This window comes from Syngnathoides biaculeatus, chromosome 2, assembly GCF_019802595.1.
Source record: "Syngnathoides biaculeatus isolate LvHL_M chromosome 2, ASM1980259v1, whole genome shotgun sequence".
NCBI classification, from domain to species: Eukaryota; Metazoa; Chordata; class Actinopteri; order Syngnathiformes; family Syngnathidae; genus Syngnathoides; species Syngnathoides biaculeatus.
This window is the reverse complement of record NC_084641.1, coordinates 1,582,625-1,606,830: the sequence shown is the minus strand read 5'-3', so window position 1 is coordinate 1,606,830 and position 24,206 is coordinate 1,582,625. Positions and strand designations below refer to the sequence as shown.

Below are 24,206 nucleotides of genomic sequence, written 5' to 3'. Positions count from 1 at the left end.
CAAGTAGATATTTCTAAATAAGATACGAAGAAATCCACAATTAGTACAACTTTCACAAAAGCTTACAAATTCACCAAAAAAGGTTGGATTTTCATTAGAGGAAATAGTTAATATTGTTATTTGAAAAAAAGTTTTCATTAAAAAGAGACTTGAAAGGCTATGGATAGAGAGGGCCAAGAGAATTTATTTTACATCTTTAAATGAAAAACAAAGAACATTGATGTGCCTTTTATCACAAATTTGATTTCTCGTATTTGTGATAGAGTGTTAAAGTTTGCTCATTTCAGATTCAATGTAACAAAATATTAAGTTTGCTTTCATATTTTGCACTGGAACTTTGTCCCAGTTTTTAATTTGCCACCCTCATTTTGTGACCTCCCCCAAGTTTTTGCATGACTTTTTGTAACTGTAGAGTCCTATTTTTCTGCAAAATAAAGACAACGCAAGGCAGGAAGAAGGCAGATGAAAAGGTTTGACTGCTGGACATTCGCCGTCTGAATCCCGCGACTGTAATGACCAGGGCCAAAAGGCTGAGCATCCAGCTGCAGGGGGCAGAGAGCGGGTCGAGTAGTTGATGAGCTCCTGCACGGCCGCAATCTGTGAAGACCTCGGATACACTTTTGCCACAAGATGTAAACTCTTGTGGGACAACATGAGTTAAATCATAAGATGTGGGATCTGAGGGAAAGATAAGTTGCAGTGTGTGTACACACATCTCTTGGTGGCATCTGTCATGCCTGCAAAACGATTGCAAATTCATGGTCATTAAACCAAAGCTGTTAGTCCAGCACATTTTTTCCATGGAAATAATATTCTGTCACATCGAATCTAATCAGAGGAGATTTGGCATAAGTGGGTGTCTTGAGATGCGCCTCTAATTTGTTACGTGAGCAAGTTTGTAAAGCAAAAACCAAATCACCCTTCCCCACTGAAGTGAAAGGAAATGGTACTTATCTGGTCAAGCCTCCCCACAAATACAAAGGAAAATATCAGTTTGTAAAACAAATACTAGTAATTAAAAAGACTATACAGAAATAAACTTTGTCCAAACAGATTAACCGATTGTAACTCTTTCTGGTGTGTGGGACTTGGGCAAGGGGTAGTATAAAACATATTTAACGCCATGATATGGACCAATAAGTGCCAGGCTGTTTTCCATGTTTAAATTGAGGAAGATGAGCGATCCAGTCAGAGCAAAACTTACACAGCGGCAAAGATTTATAAAATGTGAAAGTTTTTCATTTCCCCATATGCCGATATATAATGCAAACTATTAACTTTTGACATTTTTTTTTAGCTAACAACGTCACACAGGTGCATCTGATTCAGGATAATACATGGAGCGGAGGTGGACTTTCAAAGGCGGACTAACAGGTCTTTGAAGGTCAGAATTCTAGCTGATAGACAGGTGTTCAAATACGTATTTGCAGCTGTATCACACAAATAAATTGTTAAAAAATCATACATTATGATTTCTGAATTTCTCTTTTTAGATTCTCTCTCACAGTGGACATCCACGTACGATGGAAATTTCAGACCCCTCCATGATTTCTAAACGGGAGAACTTGGAATATAGCAAGGTGTTCAAATACTTTTTTTCTTCAATGTACATGTTGCATATTAATGGGAAATCTGTCCAGTTCAACTGCCAGGTGTTGAAGTCCAACCAGAAGAATTTGAAAATGGAGATTCTGTTGTTGTTGTTTTTAATTTAGTATGCACTCATTACATCCATCCATCCATTTTCTTTGCCGCTTATCCTCACGAGGGTCTCGGGAAGTGCTGGAGCCTATCCCAGCTGACAATGGGCAGGAGGTGGGGTACACCCTGAACTGATTGACAGTAAAACGCAGGGCACATCAAGACAAACAGCCGCACTCACAATCACACCTCGGGGTAATTTGGAGTGTCCTATAAATGGCACGCATTACATATTTTCCTTTAATCATTTCATAGAAAGAAAAATCACATTATTTCTGTCTCTTAGTTCGTCTCTAGCTATAGCTCTGTTCACCATTAAAAGTAGCTTTGGAGGGAGAAAAATGCACACGGTAACGGGACCAGATCCTGCACAGCGATAAACTTGACAAGAGCACATTGGACTGTCTCTGGCTTCTGAAGCGTGCGTACGTACGTGCGCGCGTTTTCTGGATGTAAGCCAGATAGGGATCGTTGCCAAAGAAGGAAGTTGAATACCGAACACGTCTTAAGGGTTGGCGGGGGCAGCTCATCTGCCCGTGGAGAGTGACAGAGGTTAATGCAATCCCTTTAAGTGGACATTGAGCCAGTAAAAACGCAATTTAGAGTGCAGGAGACTAAATGAGTCATCTAGGAAAGCCTTTGGGGTAATAATATGGTTTTATTTTTACTATATTTTTGACAGGCATTTGGATTAAAAATATGATGTAATCCTTTATATTTTTGATGTTGTTCCGTGTGGCACATTTAACTGCTCTCTTTGAAACGTGAACAGGCCGTGACCGCGACTGCAAGTAACGACATGCTGTTGATAGTCACTTGTGCGGAAATGGGCACTTGACCTTTACGTGGAATAAAAGCAAACATACGTATTTACACCTGCGAGGCTGTGAGTGGCTCCATCTGACAAATTGGCAGTTTGCTGCAAATGGCGTCTGCTGGGGTTGGCGTGTTTTGGAAATGATTTTGTGTTTGCATTCGCTTCTCTGTGACATTTGCATAATTCCGCTCGCTTGTTTTTAAAGCCAGTCTTCTTTCTCTGTCACGTATCACCATGGTAACTAATTGCCTCATACTATGCTTGCAAGATGTGATATGTTCGTACTATCTTTCAGTCTAAATGTGATTTGTTTTGATTTTCTGTTGAGTGGGTGAGACGTCCCACAGTCTCTGTATTTTCGAGCCAAGTGCCAAGCTTCTTTTGAAGGTTATTTTTCTGTTTGACCTCAAGGAAAAACTGACCTCTGAAGAATTAAAATTTAATAGTGTCTTCCTTTTGCGTGCCCTCGTTCCTGCACCTCCACCCACCCACTGCGCTCACAGCCTCCCGCACTGAGATCAGTCAAGATGCAATCAGACAGAATCAATACATGAAATGTAAGAGCATGCCCACTCAGACACCCTTTCATTGCCAGTTGCACATCAGAACACCATCACCGGCCATTGTTTTGTTAGTAATAGATGATCGGATATTTACTTGCTCGCTTGTTTAAACCAAGTCTTACTGAAAACAACTGGGATCTGTAAGTACAGTTGCTTTTACGAAAAAACTCAAGTTCTCATGAAGCGTACGATACATGACCCTAACCTTACCTGGAAAGCTGACACTCCAGCCGCACATCCACTGTACAATGTTGGCAGCTTGGTCAAAGAGCAAGTAGCTGAGTAGGATTTGCGCATAAACCTACATCACAATTCTGATTCCGTGGTCATGTTGCTTGGGTTTGCAGCTCTGATACTGTATAAGCTTACAGTCGTAGCGGAACTGTAACCTGGCCAAAAGGCCGCCCTGACTGAGCTGAGGGAAACGCCAGGGATGAATTAGTGATGTGTTGCTGGAAAGCTCAGGAGGAGAGCAGTGCTGGGACTGGTAGATAAATAATCTTTGTCATGCTTCTATAAACACAGAGTGGATATGTGTGAGTGTGTGTGTCTGTGGGTGGATACATGAGTACGCTTGTGGAGATGCAGAATCTGTGCTGCAATGTGCTGTGCATACTTTTGAAAAAGTGAATATTTTCAGTGACATTCATTTTTTTTTCTGGCACCCACTCATCGAAACAAAAACACCTACACGCACACTTCTCCCTCCTGCTCGCTGTCTTCTTTCAATCTCTGTCCTGTTGTGTCTCATTTGCCCAGTTGACGGCGCAGACTCACAAACGTACAAATGCATATGCATGGGCAAATGCACAAGGTAACACATTCACCATTTCCACCGTGTGCGCAAAGACCTTCTTGCCATTTGGCTGCTGCCCCGGGGACTACTTGCGATGTTTTCCACACCAGAAAAGAGGTCTGCCTTTCCAACAGGTATGGGCCCTAGAGCTCATCTTCCATCTTCCACCTTCTCCCGCTTGAACTTTTCCATTGACTGCCCAGGGTGTCCCCTCGGTTGAAAAACACACAATATATACATACTAGTCTGGTCAAGGGAGGGAACTAGGACAGAAGGCTGGGCTGGAGACACATCTGCTGGGTCTTAAATCTGCCCTAGTTCTTTATGAAGCTTATTTTTCTCTGCAAAAACATTCATGCAGACAGCTTCCCTCGTTTGCCAACATTGATTCACCTAGACAGGAAGACACCTGACTGCTGCCATAGTGTTTTTTATATTCAAGTGTTTAATCTGTAGTTCACAATTGTAGATGTTACTGCTTTCATATAATAGGGTTTTGGCCAGAAAATTGCAGTTTTAGGGTTACTTTAAAGTTAAATAAAGATGTTATTCTTCTTAATATTTATGAAGAAACTATTGTGGCCACTCATGCCTAAACCTACTTTACTGTATGACAAAAAAAATACCTAGTTTGCGGCACAATATAGCATTTTGTGTATAGTATGTCAGAGTTCTTTGTTTTATCAGGATTTGGGATTGGTTGTCTTTGAGGAGCCCTTCCCAATAATTGAATTCCCAGGAATCGTTTTTCAGCCGCCAATGCAGCCTGGTACATGTTTTTCTAATCTTGTAAATTTTTTTCATCTGCTGAAGACCCCACACATGATGAAAGAAAAAAAACGTCTTGTATTTACCAGTTTTGGGCCTGACTGTGTGTGTGTGGTGTGCTTTGATCACTTCAAAAAAGAACACCTCACATGTAAATTTGATGTACTGTATTCTGTTCCATGTCACAATTCACAACGTGATGACTCAGGAGACACCGACTTCCCCTACACACATGAAGATATTTGGTCCTAATTAGATTGGTGGCACCAACCATTCATACACTATTATTGGGACAAATCCACCCATAACATTCATTAGACGATAATCTATAAAAGACATTTGCTCTTCAGGGATTTAGGATCCGTGGTCGGGAAGGAGCAAAATCGGGACAAACACAGTCCGGCTGTCTTGATGTGTGCTCTGCTCAGTCACGGGTGAAAACGTTTCAAGTACCCTGCTCTCGGGTGTGATTCGTCCAAAGAAACTCACGGGAAAAAGAACCTTTTTTTTTTTTTGAGCCCTAGTAAGGCTGCTTAAAGTGCTTCAGTCTCAGCCGAGTTCTTGCTCACATCACTTCAAGAATGATCAAAGAGTGACGCGGAGAAACAATCTCTCGGTGTAGATAACTGGACAATTTCTAAACTGGGCAAAGTCACCCTGACTTCTTCTTGTAATTGATACAAAAACTGCTTTAAGCTTTTTGGTCTTGTTACATACTTTTAGTTTTGTTTTGTTTTTCTTTAAAGGATGCATTACAGATTATGAGTCCATCTTCCATCCAGATTTAAAGCAAACAAACTCATTTCATTCCCTCATCCAATGACAATCAATAACAAATCGAGGTCTATAATTTCTTATCCATTCCTTTCATTCATCAGGATGAGCCGTTATTTTTTTAAGCAGTGTCACGCTAGCATTTTGTGAATTTGGTGTTATAGTTACAAAAATACTTCATTAGGATACGTATGTCAAATAAAAACCACATTTGCTTCCAACGCCAAAATAATTCAATTGAAATTAAACCCATCAACATTAAAAATGTGGTTGATTGTTTATAAAACTTTTAGACTGAAACAAACAACAACAACATAAAGCAGTGCAGTTGGGCTGATTGTTTTTCCTGGTCAGATCAGACTTTTGGTTAGCGCATTGGCCAGCTGGAAGCGGATTTAGCAGCCGGCTCTTCTGGGTGGTGTTGCTGGAAAATCCAAACAGTCGACGTCACCAGCGATAGATTTATTGTTGTCCGTACAGTGTTAGACATACATGACCAGAGATAAAGACAAACATCTTTGTTTCAAGAAGATATGAGCCGCAAACTCCTCCGAGGGCAAAAATACTGTTCACTGACATGTTTTATTGTATTTATAATTCTGCTGTATCTCTTGAAGTTTCCCCCACGAAAAATGCATCAGGAAATATAATCACGGAAGTATAAATTCCCCCTGAACAAATGAATGCAGCTGAAAGCTGAACTGAAGTCCCCATGACGACAGATGTCATTAAGGAGTTGAAATATTGAAACACGGACCTCACAAACTTCAACAAACACCAATTTTACGGAGTCAGGTGGCACATACGTCTGCACACAGCAATGTTTGGGTTGTGTCTGTCCCTTGGATCACACGCTACTTTCTTATTTATGCTATTTTAGATGAGGGTTACCTGAGTGAATTGTTTACAGCAAACTACATATTGGAGTGAGGAAAATGGCCTCGGGTAGGGAGTCACTTGGGAGCGAGAGCGCGAAAAGCGGAGCACTTTTAATTCATTTATAACTACTTTACATTTTACATTTCATCATTCAATATGGCACTCAAGTCCATCTTTTGTGTCTCCAAGGGATTCTCTTAGTGGATTTGTGTGTACAACTGGAGCCGACGCAAAGATGACGAAAAGAACTACATAATCGTTTAGTTTTATGCTATTGTGTTACAGTCAGATGTAGTCACACTTATGCGATATTATTGTTATTGTTGTTATTCTAAGATAAAACTGTAAGAGCAATCTTGACTAGAGTAATGGGAAAATGGCAGTAAAGTATTTTGCTACCCAGCTCCTCTTCTTGTCAGTTTATCTCAGAAGACCCGACTGCTCACCCCAGGCATTCCCTTTTCAAGTTTTCTTTCCCTCTACTCCTTTTTTTTCACTTTGATCGCTGTATAACTGCGTGCCAGGTTGTGTTCGGCAGTGACCTTGCTCCTACGACCTTGATCTTCCAGTAGATGACCTCTGAACTCCATCCTATGCCTCACTTATTTCAGCTCCGGCCTTATCTTTCCCAACAGCCTACACTTCATTTCATCTCGCAATACAACTCCCAGCTGGAGCCAAACAACGCTAGGAGATAGAAGGCTTGGGGCAAACTGGGAAGTTGTGTTGCTGGAATGTCATTTATTCTGAGAAAAAAAATGAACAGCATGCGTTCCAGAGCGGAAAGAAGTATAATAACAGTATCGTTCATGCAAAATGTTAAACTGTAAATACATGAAATGATATCCCTTCTTAAATCTTGCAATTCTAGTGTTGCTCGCCATTGAACTTGACCATGAGATTAATTGTATCCCGCCAAAACAACATGCATTCGTTGGACACTAAATTGCCCTTAGGTGAGACTGTGAGAGGCAATGGCTGTCCGTTTCTATGTGCCCTGCGATTGGATGGCAACCACTTCAGGGTGTACTACGGCTCATGCCCGATGACAGCAGGGATAGGCTCCAGCACTCTCGTGACCCTTGTGAGGACAACCAGCTCAGAAAATGGATGGATAGATGAATGGATGAATGGACTTTTAAAAGGCACAGATGGAAGAAAGTGCTGGGCACAGATCCAAATCAAACATAAGATATAAAACAAATGAAACATAAAACAATTCCAACTATTCAAACAATAAAACACACAATCTTTTCCTGAGATGAAAGCCAAGAATAGAAGTGGGTTTGAAGATAAGGCTTAAAAATGGACAAAAGTATGATTTTCTACCTAGCTTTGAGTATCTGCAGGACCAGCTGGTCAGTTTTTTATTTTTTTACCATGTAGCAGGAGCTGGATGGGGCAGCTCAGACAAATAAGGCAGCGGCGCAACTATTAGAGTTTTTCAAGTGAATCCACAAATCTCAATCAATCAACTCTCAAATCTCATAGTGGCGGGAAGCCAGAATCGTATTCATGTGCTCCCTCTTATGTGCTCCAGTTGAGAGGCGAAGGGAGGACTGGCTGACTACAAAATCAAGTTCATTACAAATGTTAAAATTTCCTCCACTTGAAATCCTCTTAAAAGAAAGAACAGAATGAGCTTCCTGTTTGAATAGAGTACACTAAAACATTTATTGTAGTTCCTTGCTACCTTATTCTTTCTTTCTGGTGAGAAATGTGAGGATTTTCTTTCAGAATATTTATTTTTGTACTATTTAGACAATGTTCGCAAGCATGTTTAATATTCTAAAGGTCCTTCCACCAAGTGATGGAATTGTGAAAGGTGACAAAGACTTCCCTGTATCCTTGTACTTTATTGACAAGACAGTATATTGTAGTACTGTTAAACTAATGAAGACAGTCACATTGATGTCATATCCAATCTTTCCCTGGAACTCTTGTTGATAAAAGTTTAATGTTATTATGAGGTCCCATGTTTTAGAGGTTATCAATTAACTTTAATCACACATTTGCTAATTAATCTCATATTTCTCCAGATATTCGCAATCCAGCCGAGTGCAGTTTTCTCTGGTTGGCAGCCTAATTGAACCACATATCAGTGTAATTGTGTCCCAGCTCTTCAGCACCTTCCACAACGTGACTCCGGCTCACGGAGATAGATGGCTCGGCGCTTTTTAATTACCAGCAACCCTCGCTGATGTTATCCATACATACGCAGCGGCCCCGAGAGGCCCCAAAGCGTTCGAACACTTGGCAATGTGCCTCTTATGAAGGGTGTGTGCTTTTCAAGTGGCTTCTCACCTGACGTGCACAAGGAGGGAAAGCGCAAACGAGTTAATCGGAGAATCTCCGGCGAATCTGGAATGATGCAGGCTGGCAAGTCTCCTGCGTGATTCATATTTAAATGTTGTTTGTGAACCTTCTCTGTTAACTGCACTTCCCGGTTAGTGGAGGCAGTGGCTTTACTGAAGCATTCTGTTTATAGCAGTCTGGTAATCACCAATTACATAGGCAAGTGCATACGAACACACACGCTGGCACGTAAATGAACAGAGCTTGTAACAACGCCCCGAGCTCATGTTGATCTAGATCCTGGAATCTAATTGTACTCATGTTGCTTTATTGGTGGACTCCTAGAGTCAAACGTCAAATTTCGCAGTATAATCACTTGTAGGTTTCTTCAGGAAGAGACGAGGTTGCTCATCGTCGAGAAAGTCTTATCCGTGCAAACGGTGTGAAGATCAGTTGAATATTTGTTAAATGTTGCAAAAGCTCAGTCTGAGTTTTAATTTTTTAAAACTTCCCTTTGTGGAATGGAGCAAATTCTTTCAGGTTGTTGGGAAATGTTTGTCTATCACAAGATCTGCTTCTCACTGAATCAATTCCATACTGTTCAATTTTTCAACATTTCTTCTGCACACCTTTGGAAGTATTAACCCTGAGGATTGTGCAGGATATCTCCAAAGAAGAAAAAGATTAGGCCAGTGAGGAAATGATGAATGTAGGTGTTTTTTTTAAATAATACAGCATAATTGAGTTAGCTAGGTTCAAAGAGTATCTGTGTTTTGTCGAGGGAGAAAAGTTACTTTCCTCTGCCACTCATTCTCTCTAACTCCACAAACAAGTACACACCCTAAGATCGGTGGAAAGTAAATTTTAAAAAGTACAGAGATATGAGAAGTCAGTGTTGGGGGGAAACAAGTGCCAAGTAAGTAACTGGAAGAGTGTTGCAGAGAAATGATGGTAATCCCTCAGCGTGATTCACTGTAAGATTGGCTGTGAAGTGAGTGATGATAATGACCTTTCCACGTTGTGCGGGGAAGTGAAAGAGAAATACCCTTCACTTTATCAACTTATCTGTGTGTTTCTTTCCTGGATTCTCGACTTGTCACTTGACAAATGCAAATGGTAAGATAACATATATGTCTGGCCAAGGCAGACCCTGCAAAAAAGCCACCGAATTGGATTTTGCCTCAAGCCGCCCGTTGCAGAAAAATGCATTTCAATGAACACCGGCTGCAGCTGCGTTGCCGCTCATGAATATAGCAGGACGCTGGAATGAGAAAAGGTCCTTTTTTTCTCATTGGTAGATTAGGAGATGAATTTATGAATGAATATAAAATGAAGAAAAACACTTTGTATTGAATCTTCTGAAAATGCATGGCACTCACAACCCTGTAACCTTAACTGCTATAAAATGTGCACAAAATGGAGCATTTTGGTGGCAAGATGAAACAATAGTAATACAGCTCGTCGGCCGCTTTTGTAGGGTCGTTTCAAGCCTGCACCGCATTGAAGCCTTTATAGCTATGGATGAAAGACGATGGTAAACGTTGCTGTCAATTTCGCCATCTCCATTGTACAATCAGAAACTTTATTTGTTGCTCTCGGCCTCCTCTCATCTTGACCTCGTTCTCTTGTTTCCCTCCCCATCCTTTTTGTTCGCATCTCTGCACCTGCTCTTTGCCGGCTGCATCATAGTCGACCTTTTTGTGAAGAGCAATGTATTACCCAAGTCACTTCCCCCGATTGACTGGCCATGAAAAGTCAGATGGCGGCACAGACGAATGTTATCTGCAAGTTGGAGGCCTGGAGGGCCAAACTGTTGCCGTGCTGAACTCGGAAGTGCTGATCGTTGTTGCTATCGCGCTTTTTTAAATATGACATGACAATGACGGACTGCTGCTTGTGTGTTTGAGTCCAGAAACAGTACAGCATTCGTCCCTCCACCGGTGGGGTTATGTTCCTGAGCACCCCGGTCCTCAGAACTGTGCCGCCAAGTAGTAAAATCATTCTAATAATAATAATAATAATATTGTGGTCTTTTTTCTGGTCGGAAATCATATTGTGATTTTAGAATATATTGACACTAATTAGCTTTGCCAAATAGAGTAGGGTGGTATTGTTTGAAAAATACATTTTAAAGAAGTGGAGTTTTATTCAGCAGGAAGAAACTGTTATTTTGTTTTGTGGATACAAATAAAGGTAGAGGTCAAGAGTTTTAATGTATCTTTTTTAGTGTTACTCTTCACATATTTATTTCCCCCACATATACTGAATGGCACCCGCAGTGCTACAACAGACAGCATCGCTCTTTATTTACACCATGTGGTTGCCAAAGTACTTTACAAGGCCTCACATGTGAACCCATTCACATTTCTACTAATAGGCTGGCAGGCCCACTGGGAGCGCATTAAGGTTCGGTGTCTTGCCCGAGGGCACTTCAAAAATAAAAGTTAGCTGTGATATCATAAAAGTGCTGGGGGGAAAAAATAATAATAATTTCAGCGATCGTGATGAGTTTTTTTTTTAATGAACAAAGGATGTATTAAAATTTCATCGAATAGCAACTCAAGGCATCACTGATGTCAAGTCATTTTTTTTAAACTCTCGTAATTTTTTTCAGTTGTTAATGCGTTTGCGATTTTGCTTGAATTTATATTGCAAATATTAGGGATAAGCAGCAGCAAGCTGCCGTGATCCGCAATGATCAAGGATCTTTTTAAGCCTCGGCTCAACAGTTAACGTGATCAGTCACACCGCGACAAAACCACTCAGTAAGCCCCATTCCATTCTTCACGGAGGTGAGGAATTGAACACTAAGACCTGGATGTGCTGTGACAACCCTAGCTGTTGGCTGACCTTCTCACCTCAACCTGTGTATCTCTTCGCATGTGTGCATGTGCACGTGTACACGTGCAGTGCGTCCATTAGCTTTTGCGTGACTGATGTATTTTTTTTGTGTGTGTCTGGGAATTTGCGACTCCCTCACGACCTTTAGCAAGAGGAGTAAAAGTGCACAAAAGGGCTTGCATCTGCAAAACAATATCTTTCCTGCCAGTTTTCTTCCCTTTCACTGCGTATTCATCTTGACTCGCTTTGAAACATTTGGCTCATTCTCCGTCTCCAATGTCGTCTTGCCGAGTCGGAAGCAGACACAAGAGCTCATCCAGGCAGGAAGGAAAGAAATTGTGTCAAACCTCGCTTACTAGACATCCAATCGGATCTTTCCTACGACATATGTGCTACCAGTTTTGTTTTGTTTTTTTATGCATGCAAATGTTTATCGCTGTGCCGTGTATAATGGCTCAGCGATGCTATCGTCGGAGACAGGCCGGCCTGACTAAATGGGGCCAGCAAATTGACTGTCGTATTAGAAGAGGAGAGGCTCTATAAAGCCATCTGATAGCATCCCATTATAGGCGGCTTGCAGATGAATATGATTAGCTTTTCATTCCTCCTAATGGGAAGATCTTCTCAAGGGGGAGAAGATTAAATGTTATGCGACCCTTGTTATTGCCTAATTTGGGTAAAAAAAAACATTAAAATTTCTTGGAGGGAGCAATGAATGCTTCTTTGTAAGTATTGTCTGTTTTGCTGGTTGACTATCTGAAAGGTGCATTTGGCTTTTGTATTTGACTAATGTGCAAGTTTTCATCTCGTTTGGAATTTCCATCAGACTTTTGAACATTCTAAACAAAATATAAGGAAGAAAATGATAAATTTCCATAAAGATGTGCTGGATAAGTCGTGTGTGTCAGATTTAAGAAGTTCCCTTAATGTACAAAAATATGTGATCCACTCTAGGAGTATTATTAAGAGTCACAACAATCTTTGCTTTTTGTTGAGCTGCACTCAAGGTCATCAAAGTTTGTACATTACAAACACACCACCAGTGTAGTGTTGCGTATTGGAGTGTAGTAGTTCACCTGAGAAACTTCAGTCCTGCCACTGACTTATATAGAAAAAGGATAAGGATTGATGGACAAGAAACAATTGAAAATATGTTATTGTATGTATTTTTCAGTTATTTTCTACTAATGTACTCATTTAACACAACATATTTGGTCATATTGAGTACATGGATTGATATAAATCAATGGATATGTGCGTCATTGTCATACAAAGTGTATGTGGGAACACATGTTGTGTTCCAAGATTGTATGATGTCATGAAACAAGCGTGAAAGAACAGATATAAAGCACATTGGTCACTAAAACATTTCATTTATTAGATGGCATTTGTCATTATTGCAGTAGAGATTGTATTTTACAAGCACAGCCAAAGTGCATATGACTGAGTTGGGGGAGTCCTCGGTGGTTGCACCTTAATGCATTTTATTCCCACTAGAGGGCTGAAGTATATTTCTCTTTTCACCGTCTGACACATCACCTTGTTTTCTGGAGAGGTGACGATAATCAGACAAAGGCAAGGTTCCGCTATATTTTGCTGCCGTCTTTCCGTATCTCTCTCTCGGCTGGAACTCACCTTCCGGCCTTGCAGTGCCAATCAAACTCGGGTTCACTACAGATTTGTTGTGTTTTGATTTCTGATATGGTGCTAGACAAGTTGCTTTTCCTTTTTTTTCTACTTTTCTACTTGCATTGCTTCTTGAGTTTGGTTTCTTTTCGCGGTTTATGTTGACATTTTTAAATCAAGTGAAAAGAACAAGTATTCACTGGCCTCTTGTGCAAGAGGAGTGTCAATAAATCAGACAATACAAAAAAATGGCATATGTTTTGAATGACACCATCGAAGTGAATAGCTAACATTTAGAATTTTGCTCATAGTTCTGAGTGTAGCTATTTTTAATTGAGGCAATTTTGCTCTCTGAGAGGACGACATTGGTAGGGCATACTAAAATGACCTGCCTGCAAATTGAGCTTTTTTTTTTCTTTTTTTTTAAACGAAATTAAGATTTAGATAAAGACTGGAGGTCTTTTAATATCTTTGTGCCTTCTCCAATTTCCCTTCAGCGGTTGCTTGATTCCTGCTTCGGTCTTTCCATTGGGAAGAAAAAAATGCTTGCTGCAATTGTTCGGTCTGCTGTAACAACCAACAATGAGATCACCTCTGACTTGCAGAAATATCACAGAATTAGGTTGGATAAGGTCGTCGGCTTCAAAAAACGAAAATGCCTACGAATGATTGAATAAGTAATATGAATGGGGATTTGGGGCCAAAACCTCACTTACAGGTCCTCGCCGTCATTTCCGTCGAATCAAAAAGACTATTTCCAAGGGCCCATGTCAATCACGGGTTCTGAGAACCGTCATCAATTGACAGCTTTGGTGACATGCAATCGCTTAACGATATCAGAACATTTGAGCTCATGCAGACAAATTTGATTTGAAAGCATCGGAAAACCCTTCAAATGTTTTCTTTGTCCCTATCGACCCTCTTGCAGGTATGGAGACATGGTCCCAAAAACCATCGCAGGGAAGATCTTTGGCTCCATCTGCTCTCTGAGTGGGGTGCTGGTAATCGCCCTGCCTGTTCCTGTCATCGTGTCCAACTTTAGTCGCATCTATCACCAGAACCAGAGAGCAGACAAACGGCGGGCGCAGAAGGTACAGGTGAACACCGTTTTTTATTTGCTTCAACTGGGCTCCAGAGGCTCGGAGCTCCAGACCTCCAGTTCAGAGGGCCGTTCTGACTTCCTCCACATTAGAGGACTCTGGAGGCTAGGGTTAGACTTTTCTTTGGGATGGATCCAGTGTGTAAGGCTATACAATGACGCACGACATAGTCTTTAGAAAAACATTGGACCATCCAGTGTGATCCTTTTTGACATGTTCCCTTTTGGATTAACATATGGATTACGTTTTGGGGAATTTCATTTTTTTATGAATCAAAGCAATGCTTGAAGTACATTTGGAGGTTTAAACATATTTTGAGTGAATATCCATCCATTCCTTTTTAGCGATAGCCCAAAGACATGAAAAATAATTGTGTTGCTGTTGTCTGCATGTAACAAATTTGTCCTCAGTATCAGTTGGTCCAAATAAAAAATGGGACTGCGAATCATAGTTTATAGCCAGACCTGACTGTCCTCATTCTCTTGTCATACATAGTAGTTCTGTGGTAATATAGTGATGAGAGGCATACATATTTCTGCCATGAGTTTCCATTTTCCATCCATTTTCTTTACTGCTTATCCTCAAAAGGGTCATGGGAGTGCCAGAGCCTATCCCAGCTGTCAACGGGCAGGAGGCGGGGTACACCCTGAACTGGTTCCCAGCCAATCACAGGGCACATAGAGACAAACAGTCGCACTCATAATTACCCCTAGGGGCAATTTAGAGTGTCCAATTAATGTTGTGTGTTTTTGGGATGTGGGAGGAAACTGGAGTGCCTGGAGATAACCCACACAGGCACGGGGAGAACATGCAAACTCCACACAGGCGGGGCCGGCATTGAACCCGCGTCCTCAGAACTGTGAGGCCAACGCTTTACGGCTGATCCACCGTGCTGCCCCGCCACAAGTATTGATTTTAATATTTTAATTATTGTAGTCGGCGGCACAGTGGGTGAATGTATAGCACAGGGGTCGAAACCCACGGCTCCGGAGCCGCATGCAGCTCTTTGACGCCGCCCTAGTGACTCCAGGGAACATTTACAAAAATGTATGAAAATGGAAAAAGATGGGGGAGAAAATATATTTTTTGTTTCAATACGATTTATGGAGAAGGACAACCATGACCCAAACATTCTTAACGTTTTCTAATGCTGTAAAAATGTATTAGGTGTCAACATTTCTGTCAACTTCTTCTGCTGCTTCTTTGAGCTCGGCATGGGAGGTGCCTGTCTAATCCAGAACAAAAGAAGATAATGCACAGACATCAAACTTAAACTATTATTTTCATTTTATATACTTTCCCTTTTTGAAAGGCTGCGCTTTTGTTTTTATAATTGTAGGGTGCAATACATTACCATGGGAGGTCTTAAATCACAGGAGGCATGTTCCATTATTTTTTTTTTATCCTCAAAATAATAATGACATTAAAAATGCTCATTATCTTTCTACAATTTTATCAGTCTAGCAAAACATACTGCATCAATCATCAAAGTTGACTTAAAACATCATCATACAGCAAAGTTGTCACGTGGTCTGTTGTTCTCGCCAGGAAGCGTATTGAAACGTGAATGTTCATTATGTCATTTGGATAGTGAGACATACAACATGTATTGCCTTCACCGTAAGGCTTAGATAAGACTTTCATTTTATTGCGGCTCCAGACAGATTTATTTTTAAGTTTTTATGTCCAACATGGCTCTTTCAACATTTTGGGTTGCGGACCACAGTTTAGCAGAATCCGCCTCACTGTTCTGAGCACCGGGGTTTAAACCTGAACTGAAGGTCTTTTCATTTCCTTGTGGCTGCACCTTTGTGGAGTTTGTTCTTCTCTCGTGTGGGTTTTCTCTGGGTACTCCGGTTTCCTCCCACAACCCCAAAATATATTGATTAGGTTAATTGAAGACTCTAAATTGCCCATAGGTGTGAATGTGAGTGCGTGGCTATTTGTTTACATGAAGCCTATGATTGGCTGGGGACCAGTTAAGGGTGTACCCTGCCGCTCACCTGAAGATAGCTGGCATAGGCTCCTGCAAATCTGTGATCCGAATGAAGGTAAGCGAAATGGATGATGAAAGAATGAATTGTTAATTATTGTAGTCATAATTTTCAAAAAACTCCACTGCATCATACTGAGAGTTGTTTCCAATAGTTTGCCTGTTTAGATAAACAACCGAAATTTGTGAAACAGCACTAAATATGATACAGGGATATTCTCTACTCCAGCAAGAGTCAACTTAATTTAAAAAAAAAAAAAAAAAAAATTGGTTTTGTGATACAAGTATCCAGGAAAGGCCCATCTGGCAGCGACTTCTGTTTGACCAAGTTTCGTATCTGCTTTGTCCATATTTGTCTAAGACCACCCCCTTTCCTCTTATTGGTTGCCTCAGATAAGAACACCCACTTGTGAGAGTTTTTTTGACAGCGCTGGCTCAGGAGTGGAAATTAGAACGCATGGCTTTTCCCTAGTGACATAGATAAGCTAGAGAAATTCCAATGACCTGATTTCAGGCCTCTCATCTGAAACGTCCAGAACTCAGGAAAGGGTGGACAATTTTACTTTATATTTCACATGTTTATTGGTGCACCAAAGAACCCATATTACATCCCAAATACAATAAAGAAAATAAGTATTTGAACACCCTGTTATATTGCAAGTTATCCCACTTAGAAATCATGGAGGGGTCTGAAATTTTCATCAGAGGTGTATGTCCACTGTGAGAGAGATAGTCTAAAAAGAAAAATCCAGAAATCATAATGTATGATTTTTTTAACAATTTATTTGTGTGATACAGCTGTAAATAAGTATTTCAACACCTGTCTATCAGCTAGAATTCTGACCCTCAAAGACCTGTTAGTCCGCCTTGAAAAGTCCACTTCCACTCCATCTATTGTCCTGAATCAGATGCACTTGTGTGAGGTCGTTAGCTGCATAAAGACACCTGTCAGCCCTTTACAATCGGTAAGATTCAAACCTTTAACATGGCCAAGACCAAAGAGCTGTCTAAAGACATCAGAGACAAAATTGTACAACTACACACGGTTGGAAAGGGCTACAGAGAAATTGCCAAGCAGCTGGGTGAAAAAAGGTCCACTGTTGGAGCAATCATTAGAAAATGGAAGAAGCGAAAGATGACGGTCAATCTCAATCGGAGTGGAACCCCATGCAAGATATCACCTCGTGGAGAGGATGACCACGGCCATGTATTGTGAGATTTTGGGTAACAACCTCTTTCCCTCAGTCAGAGCATTGAAGATGGGTCATGACAGGGTCTTTCAACATGACAATGACCCAAAGCACACAGTCAGGAAAACCAAGGAGTGGCTCCGTAAGAATCGTATCAAGGTTCTGGCGTGGCCTAGCCAGTCTCCAGACCTAAGCCCAATAGAAAATCTTTAGGGGGAGCTGATACCTCTGTGTTTCTCAGCGACAATCCAGGAACCTGTCAGATCTAGAGAAGATCTATGTGGAGTAGTGGGCCAAAATCCCTCCTGCAGTGCGTCCAAACCAGGTGAACAACTACAGGAAACGTTTAACCTCTGTAATTGAAAACAAAGGCTATTGTACCAAATATTAACATTGGTTTTCTCGGGTGTTCAAATACTTTTCTATTTAGACTATCTCTCTCACAGTGGACATGCACCTATGATGAAAATTTCAGACCCCTCTATGATTTCTAAGTGGGAGAACTTGCGATATAGCAGGGTGTTCACATTCTTATTTTCTTCACTGTACTACAAAAAGTTGCTTTAAGGAAGCATCATACACCGTAATTTCGTCTCTATAATGCACACACACCCCTCACCCACCAGAAAAAAAATGTCAATAGTTAATAGTTTGCGTTATATATTGGCATATGGGGAAATGAAAAACTTTTACATTTTATAAATCTTTGCTATGTAGAGCGATGAGATGACCAGAGATGATGCCGTTATCTAGATGATTCCAATATGAGAGGGACAATTTGTGCTTATAATTTTACATACGCTGGCAGAATTTGTGAAATAGTATTTTTATACAACTCATGACTGAAAAATAACCATCATTAATCTCTTTATTGTTATGTTTTGTTTAATGATCATGCTTTCCCAAAAGGCTTGAATCCCACTAAAATTGAATGTCTTTCACCTGGTCCTTCAAGTTTTCGCTAAAGAATTGTACCCATCTTACAAATTGTGCCTGGTTAATTAAACATGAGCCCAACTGTGTATTGTCTCATTTACTACATAAAAGTAGGGCTGTATATTTCAAAATAAGAGCAAGTAAATTAAAAGAATCATGTTAATAATTTTTTTTAAATTGTAAAATACAGATAATACTTCATGTTTTAATCATATGGGTAGAAGCAAAATTGTGGATTGTAAAAATGCATTGTACACACCAATAGGTCTAAAGATTTTCCACAATTTTTAGGTCAACTTTGGGGGTACGTATTATACTGCGGTGCGCATTATACACAATAAATTACAGTACTTATTGGTTCTCATTCAATTATCCAAGTATACCTAAAGAAGTAGCCACTGACGTTTGTGTTGTTAATGCAGAAAGGAGATTGGTGACAAGGAAGGCTAAAGGGGAGATAGAATCAGGCTAAGCAAGCGAGAAATAGGCAAGGGCTCGAGGCGACACGGACACAGTGTTCTTTCCTGAAATAGCCCTCAATCCAGATGAGGTGCTAGTTCCAAGGTCAGAACATCTTTTTTTGTCTGTGTGCTTGTGTATGACTGAGCCCCTGATGCTCATGTCCTTGTGTGTCCATTGGACTGTAAATATGTACGTCCACTGGGTTTTCGTTATGCTCCCGAAAAGAAACCTAAACAAACTCGAAAGAAAAGATAGCTGTAAAGCAACCTCTGCCATCAGGAAAATACAGGTGCCGATATGTTAAATTATAACAGGTACTTTGAAAAAATGATATCCAAATCCACGCCTGTAGACTGCTAATCTGACCTTCGACCTCACCTACCGCCATCAACTTGGATGCTTCGACATCCCTTGACGTGTGCAATATAGCGAAGATTGTGTGCCAATAGAGGTCATCAAGTGTGTCATGGGAAATTATAGTTTCCTTTTTTTCAATTTATTCACATGAAAATTATTATATATTAATGATAATAATGTATCTTCATACATCTTGTCTATGCCAGTATCGTATTGTGATAATCAAAACCAGATGGCAAAGAGTGCAATCCACTTGTTGCTCTACATAGAACACATCCATTTTCTTAGCCGCTTAGCCTCACAAGAGTCGCAGGCGTGCTGGAGCCTATCCCAGCTGTCAACGGGTAGGAGGTAGGGTACACCCTGAAGTGGGTGCCAGCCAATCGCAGGGCACATGGAGACAGACAACAGTCGCACCCACTTTCACACCTAGGGGCAATTTAGAGTCTACAATTCAAGTTTCTTTCGGCTTGTCCCTTTCGGGGTCGCCAAAGCGTGTCATCTCAGATGAACGCACATATATATTTGGCACAATTTTTACGCCGGATGCCCTTGCTGACGCAACCCTTCTCAGGGAGTGGAGGCCCCAGTGGGATACGAACCCACAACGCCTGGTTTACCAAACCAGTGCTCTAGCCACTGAGCTACGGGGCCTCTTTTTAGAGTCTACAATTAATACATATTTTTGGGATGTGGGAGGAAACCGGAGTGCCCGGAGAAAACCCACACAGGCACGGGGAGAATATGCAAAGTCCACACAGGGAGGGCCAGGATTGAACCCGAATCCTCAGAACTGTGAGGCCAGCACTTTACACCAGTCCCACCATTCCGCCCGTAGAACACAATGAAAGCTTTTTCAATTAAACAGACTCAGATTTTAAACATAAGGACTGATTAAAAGTAATTTTTGAAGTACCAAAGTTTTGTCTTTTACTGCATCTACCCCTGACGCTAAATATTTTCAAATGAATAAGATTCATCAGCAGTTGTTGCAAGCGTACAAGTATGGCATAGAACAGCGACTGCATCTTTGTCCATGAATTAGACAAGTGGAACAAACTTCGAACTCTAAACTGTAAGGGACATGCATTAAATACTACATCTGCCATGTAGGTAAATATACATCAACACAAATCTTTGCGGAGAAGCAGATGCTGCTGGTTAATGCAATGGTTCATATTTACAACAAAATTAAAGAAAAAAATCAAGGAAGGATCATCTTGTCATAGTGAAAAGCATACAACAGAGATTATGGGCTTTTCTAAATCAAAACATGAGCAGCTGAAAAACACAAAAGAGAGAAAATTAATAAAGAGATAATCCTGCACTTCTTTCATAAACAGATAGAATGAACAAAATGATAAAGGAAATGTGCATTTTCTGTGGTTAGTTCATGGCCAGCTCGTGTTATGTGAATGCAGTCAAACAAAATGCAAACACAGTGGGCAGCCGCTCGTGACGGCGGGACAGTTTTGGTCCGACAGTTTCGCGATGACAAGCGACGGCTTTATCCCGCATCTGTTCTGCTGCGCTGCAGGCGACTGTCAGGATTTAATGATCTCGGTTTTTCCATACAGTGTGAAGCTGCGTGAAGCTCTCTTACAGGTTTGATACATAAATGGAGAAAGCATGAAACTTTATCACAAACCAGAATTGCGGGTTCAGGGTGGCTCCAAAACATGCTTAAGACTAACCGCAAACTCTGCAAATTTTGAAGCTAAATTATGTTTCTGCATTGACTGTGGTTGACATGAGGATTTTCTACAGCTCATACAAGTGATTTGCGCATTGTGGCTCCCTTTAGTGGGACTGAACTACTGTGCGGTTTTATTTAACTTTTAATTTCAACACATTTTTATTTGAACAGTAGGCACTGTTTGTTTTAAAACATTAATTGAAGTAAAAAAAAAAAAAAAAAAAAGCTTTTGTCTGCAATACATTTCAACTGAATGCTCCATTGTTCTCCGCTAATATTTGATTGAAGAAGTTAAAACACTGGTTTGTCTGGTTTTTACTCAGTCCACAGGATCTATTTTCATAAGTGAAATGGGATTCACTGTATGATAAATACATAGATTGCGTATTGTACGTTTACAGCACTATGACTGTCTTTATTTGCTGCATTTTAATTTTCAAGGCTCCTCTGTCTTGACATTTTTTAATTGAAAATAAAATACATACATTAATAATTTATACTGACCTCATATATTTCAATTCGCCAGTACTGTCTACATAAGACAATGTTCTTTAATGGTCAATTACTTTAATGACTTGTGACCTACTCGAACATTACGCCAACTGATTAGCAAGTAGAACTGGCCATTAAATGGAGCAGACACCTGGTTTTACACGCAACCGGTTGCATTTCTTGGAAAGTCCATTTTACCTCAGTTCATTTCTTAGGCTATGTGCATGTTAAAGTAATCTGTATTTCACAATATTTTGAGGTTGAGAGGTTTGGCAACTCGGAGTGTTGCAAGCTCAATTTCAGTGTTCCTCCCTCATCTTCTTTTTCTCCCCTCCAGTATATTCCGATATTTTTTGCCTGTCGTGCTGAGCCACTCCCATTTGCATCCCTCTTAATTCAGGTCTAATTGTTGTTAATTCTTGGTGCCCATTATAATTAGCCATCCATCTGGCTGACAGTTGAGGTCGAGCCAAGATTCGTCAGACTCCCACTGGCTCCGTGTAGGTAAAATCCATAGCTGGAACCAAAACAAGTCCTGTTACACTTCTCGCTAAACTGCGCTCCCGTTGACTGTAGAACATCAACTTCAACATTACCCGATTTTCATGAGTTTTGATTGGACGATTTCATCGTGAGTAAAGTCTCCAATTTGTAGAGGTTTTGCATGCTTTTAGGATATTATCATAAAAGTGATGATATTAGGTTTGGTCTGAATACAAGTATGGATACCCATGCAAGATATACAAAAAAGTGAGAATCATGATGTTGTGGTGTTTACATAATTCACCTGCGGGACCTCAAGTTGGGGTGCGGGGTTCCGCACGGACTGTTTTTGTTGTTCCGCTTCCGGAGTAAAAGTTAACAGAGTTCCCGCCGTTATGCGAGTAGTGTTTTGATGTCGAACAATAAAGCAAGTTTTGTTCCTGTGTCCGACACTCCGCCTCCGACTCCTTTTCTCCGGCGCTACACTGGTGACCCCGACGTCAGTCCCGGCGTTTTCGAGACTGAAACGAACATGGCAACCGCCATCCTCAAATTGCCGGAGTTTTGGGAGACGTCCGCGGCAGCATGCTTCGCACAGACGGAGGCTCAGTTCGCCCTCCACGGGATCTCAGATGATTCCACGCGTTACTACCACGTTGTCTCAGCACTCGGGAGCTCAACGGCGGCCAGAGCAGTGAACTTCATCACCTCTCCCCCTGCCCAAGATAAGTATGCTGGGATCAAGGCTCACCTTCTAAAGGTTTTTGAGCTTTCACGGCCGGAGCGTGCCCGACGTCTATTGGCTATTAATGGACTGGAGGACAGCAAACCTTCCGAACTCATGGAATTGATGCTAAACCTGCTTGGCACGGAAGAGCCCAATTTCATTTTCATGGAACTGTTTCTCAGGCATATGCCACCGCATGTTCAGACGGCGCTCGCTAACAGCACTGTCACTGAGCCCCGGGCCCTGTCCGAGGAGGTCGACCGTTTCTTCCTGGCCACCCAGCGCTTCTCCCCTGAGACGCTGGCCGCGACGCGCAGTTACTCGCCTCCAGGCGCGGGGGTGGTATCCAGCAGGGGCCCCATCGCCACCGACGGCCGTGCTGGCACAGGCTTGTGCTACTTCCATGCCCGTTTTGGTGCGAAAGCGAAGAGGTACCACGGCCCTTGCAACTACGACGCGTCGGGAAACGCCAAAGCCCACGCTTCGCAGCGGCCGTGAGCGTGGGCGCGAAGAGCCGGCTGCTGTTCGTCAAGGACAACATTTCCAGGCGCAAATTCCTTTGCGACACCGGCGCCCAGAGGAGCGTCCTGACGGCCACTGCGGAGGACGCCGCTGGCGGGACTCATGGGCCACCCCTAATGTCCGCTAATGGCTCCCCTATCCGCTCTTATGGCATGAGGACTGTGGACTTGTGTTTCAGGAGTCAGCGCTTCACATGGGACTTTGTCACTGCCGATGTCTCATTCCCTCTCCTCTGCACTGATTTTTTTTGTGCCCACGGGCTGCTGGTGGATGTTAAGAGGGGCCGTCTGGTGGATGCACTGACTTTTTCCACGGTCGCCTGCGTCCGCAATGAGGCGACTTATGGCGGTCTCTCTAGTTCGCTCTCGGACGGCACCAAGTACCAACTCCTCCTTGGTGAGTTCCCTGGCTTGACACGGCCCACTTTCTCCTCTGCCACGACTAAACATGCGGTCGAGCACCACATTGAGACCAAGGGCCCCCCGATTCACGCGAGGGCCCGACGGCTTGACCCCGAGAAGCTAGCAGTCGCTAAGTCCGAGTTTGGCAACATGGAGTGTCTGGGCATCGTCCGCCGCACGGATAGCCCGTGGGCCTCGCCGCTACACATCGTCCCTAAACCGAGTGGCAGGTGGCGGCCGTGTGGTGACTACCGCCGCCTTAACGACGCCACTACGCCCGACCGCTACCCTGTTTCACACATTCAGGACTTCTCAGATCCACCTGGCGGGCAAAATCCTGTTCTCCAAGGTCGATCTGGTGCGCGGGTATCACCAGTTTCCTGTGCACCCCTCAGACGTTCCCAAGACAGCTGTAATCACTCCGTTTGGACTGTTCGAGTTTCTGAGGATGCCGTTTGGTCTTAAAAACGCGGCACAATCTTTCCAGCGTTTAATGGATTCTGTGCTCAGGGACTTACCATTTGTGTTCGTCTATTTGGATGACATCCTCATCGCCAGCTCCTCGGAGGATGAACATCTGATGCACCTCCGCGACCTCCTCGCAGCATGGCCTGATCATCAACCCGGTGAAATGTGTTTTCGGGGTGCCCTCTATCCAGTTCCTCGGGCACCTCATAGACAAGAACGGCGCCGCCCCCCTTCCGGCAAAGGTGGAGGCCGTCTCCGCTTTTCCCCGACCTCGCTCGGCTCGGGGCCTCCGGGAGTTCCTGGGGATGGTGACTTTCTA

At 42.1% G+C, this 24,206-nt stretch overlaps 1 protein-coding gene across 5 annotated transcripts in view; it reads left to right on the top strand.

Moving 5' to 3' along the window:
* kcnd3 (potassium voltage-gated channel, Shal-related subfamily, member 3) overlaps window positions 1-24,206 on the top strand; it is a 108,079-nt gene that overhangs the window by 70,165 nt on the left and 13,708 nt on the right. For 3 of the 5 annotated variants that reach the window (XM_061812054.1, XM_061812071.1, XM_061812045.1), the window contains one exon: window positions 13,989-14,157. In XM_061812054.1, coding sequence (XP_061668038.1) covers window positions 13,989-14,157 — 169 coding nt within the window. The remainder of the gene's footprint in view (window positions 1-13,988; window positions 14,158-24,206) is intronic. The other 2 variants (XM_061812080.1, XM_061812063.1) reach the window with 1 other exon arrangement.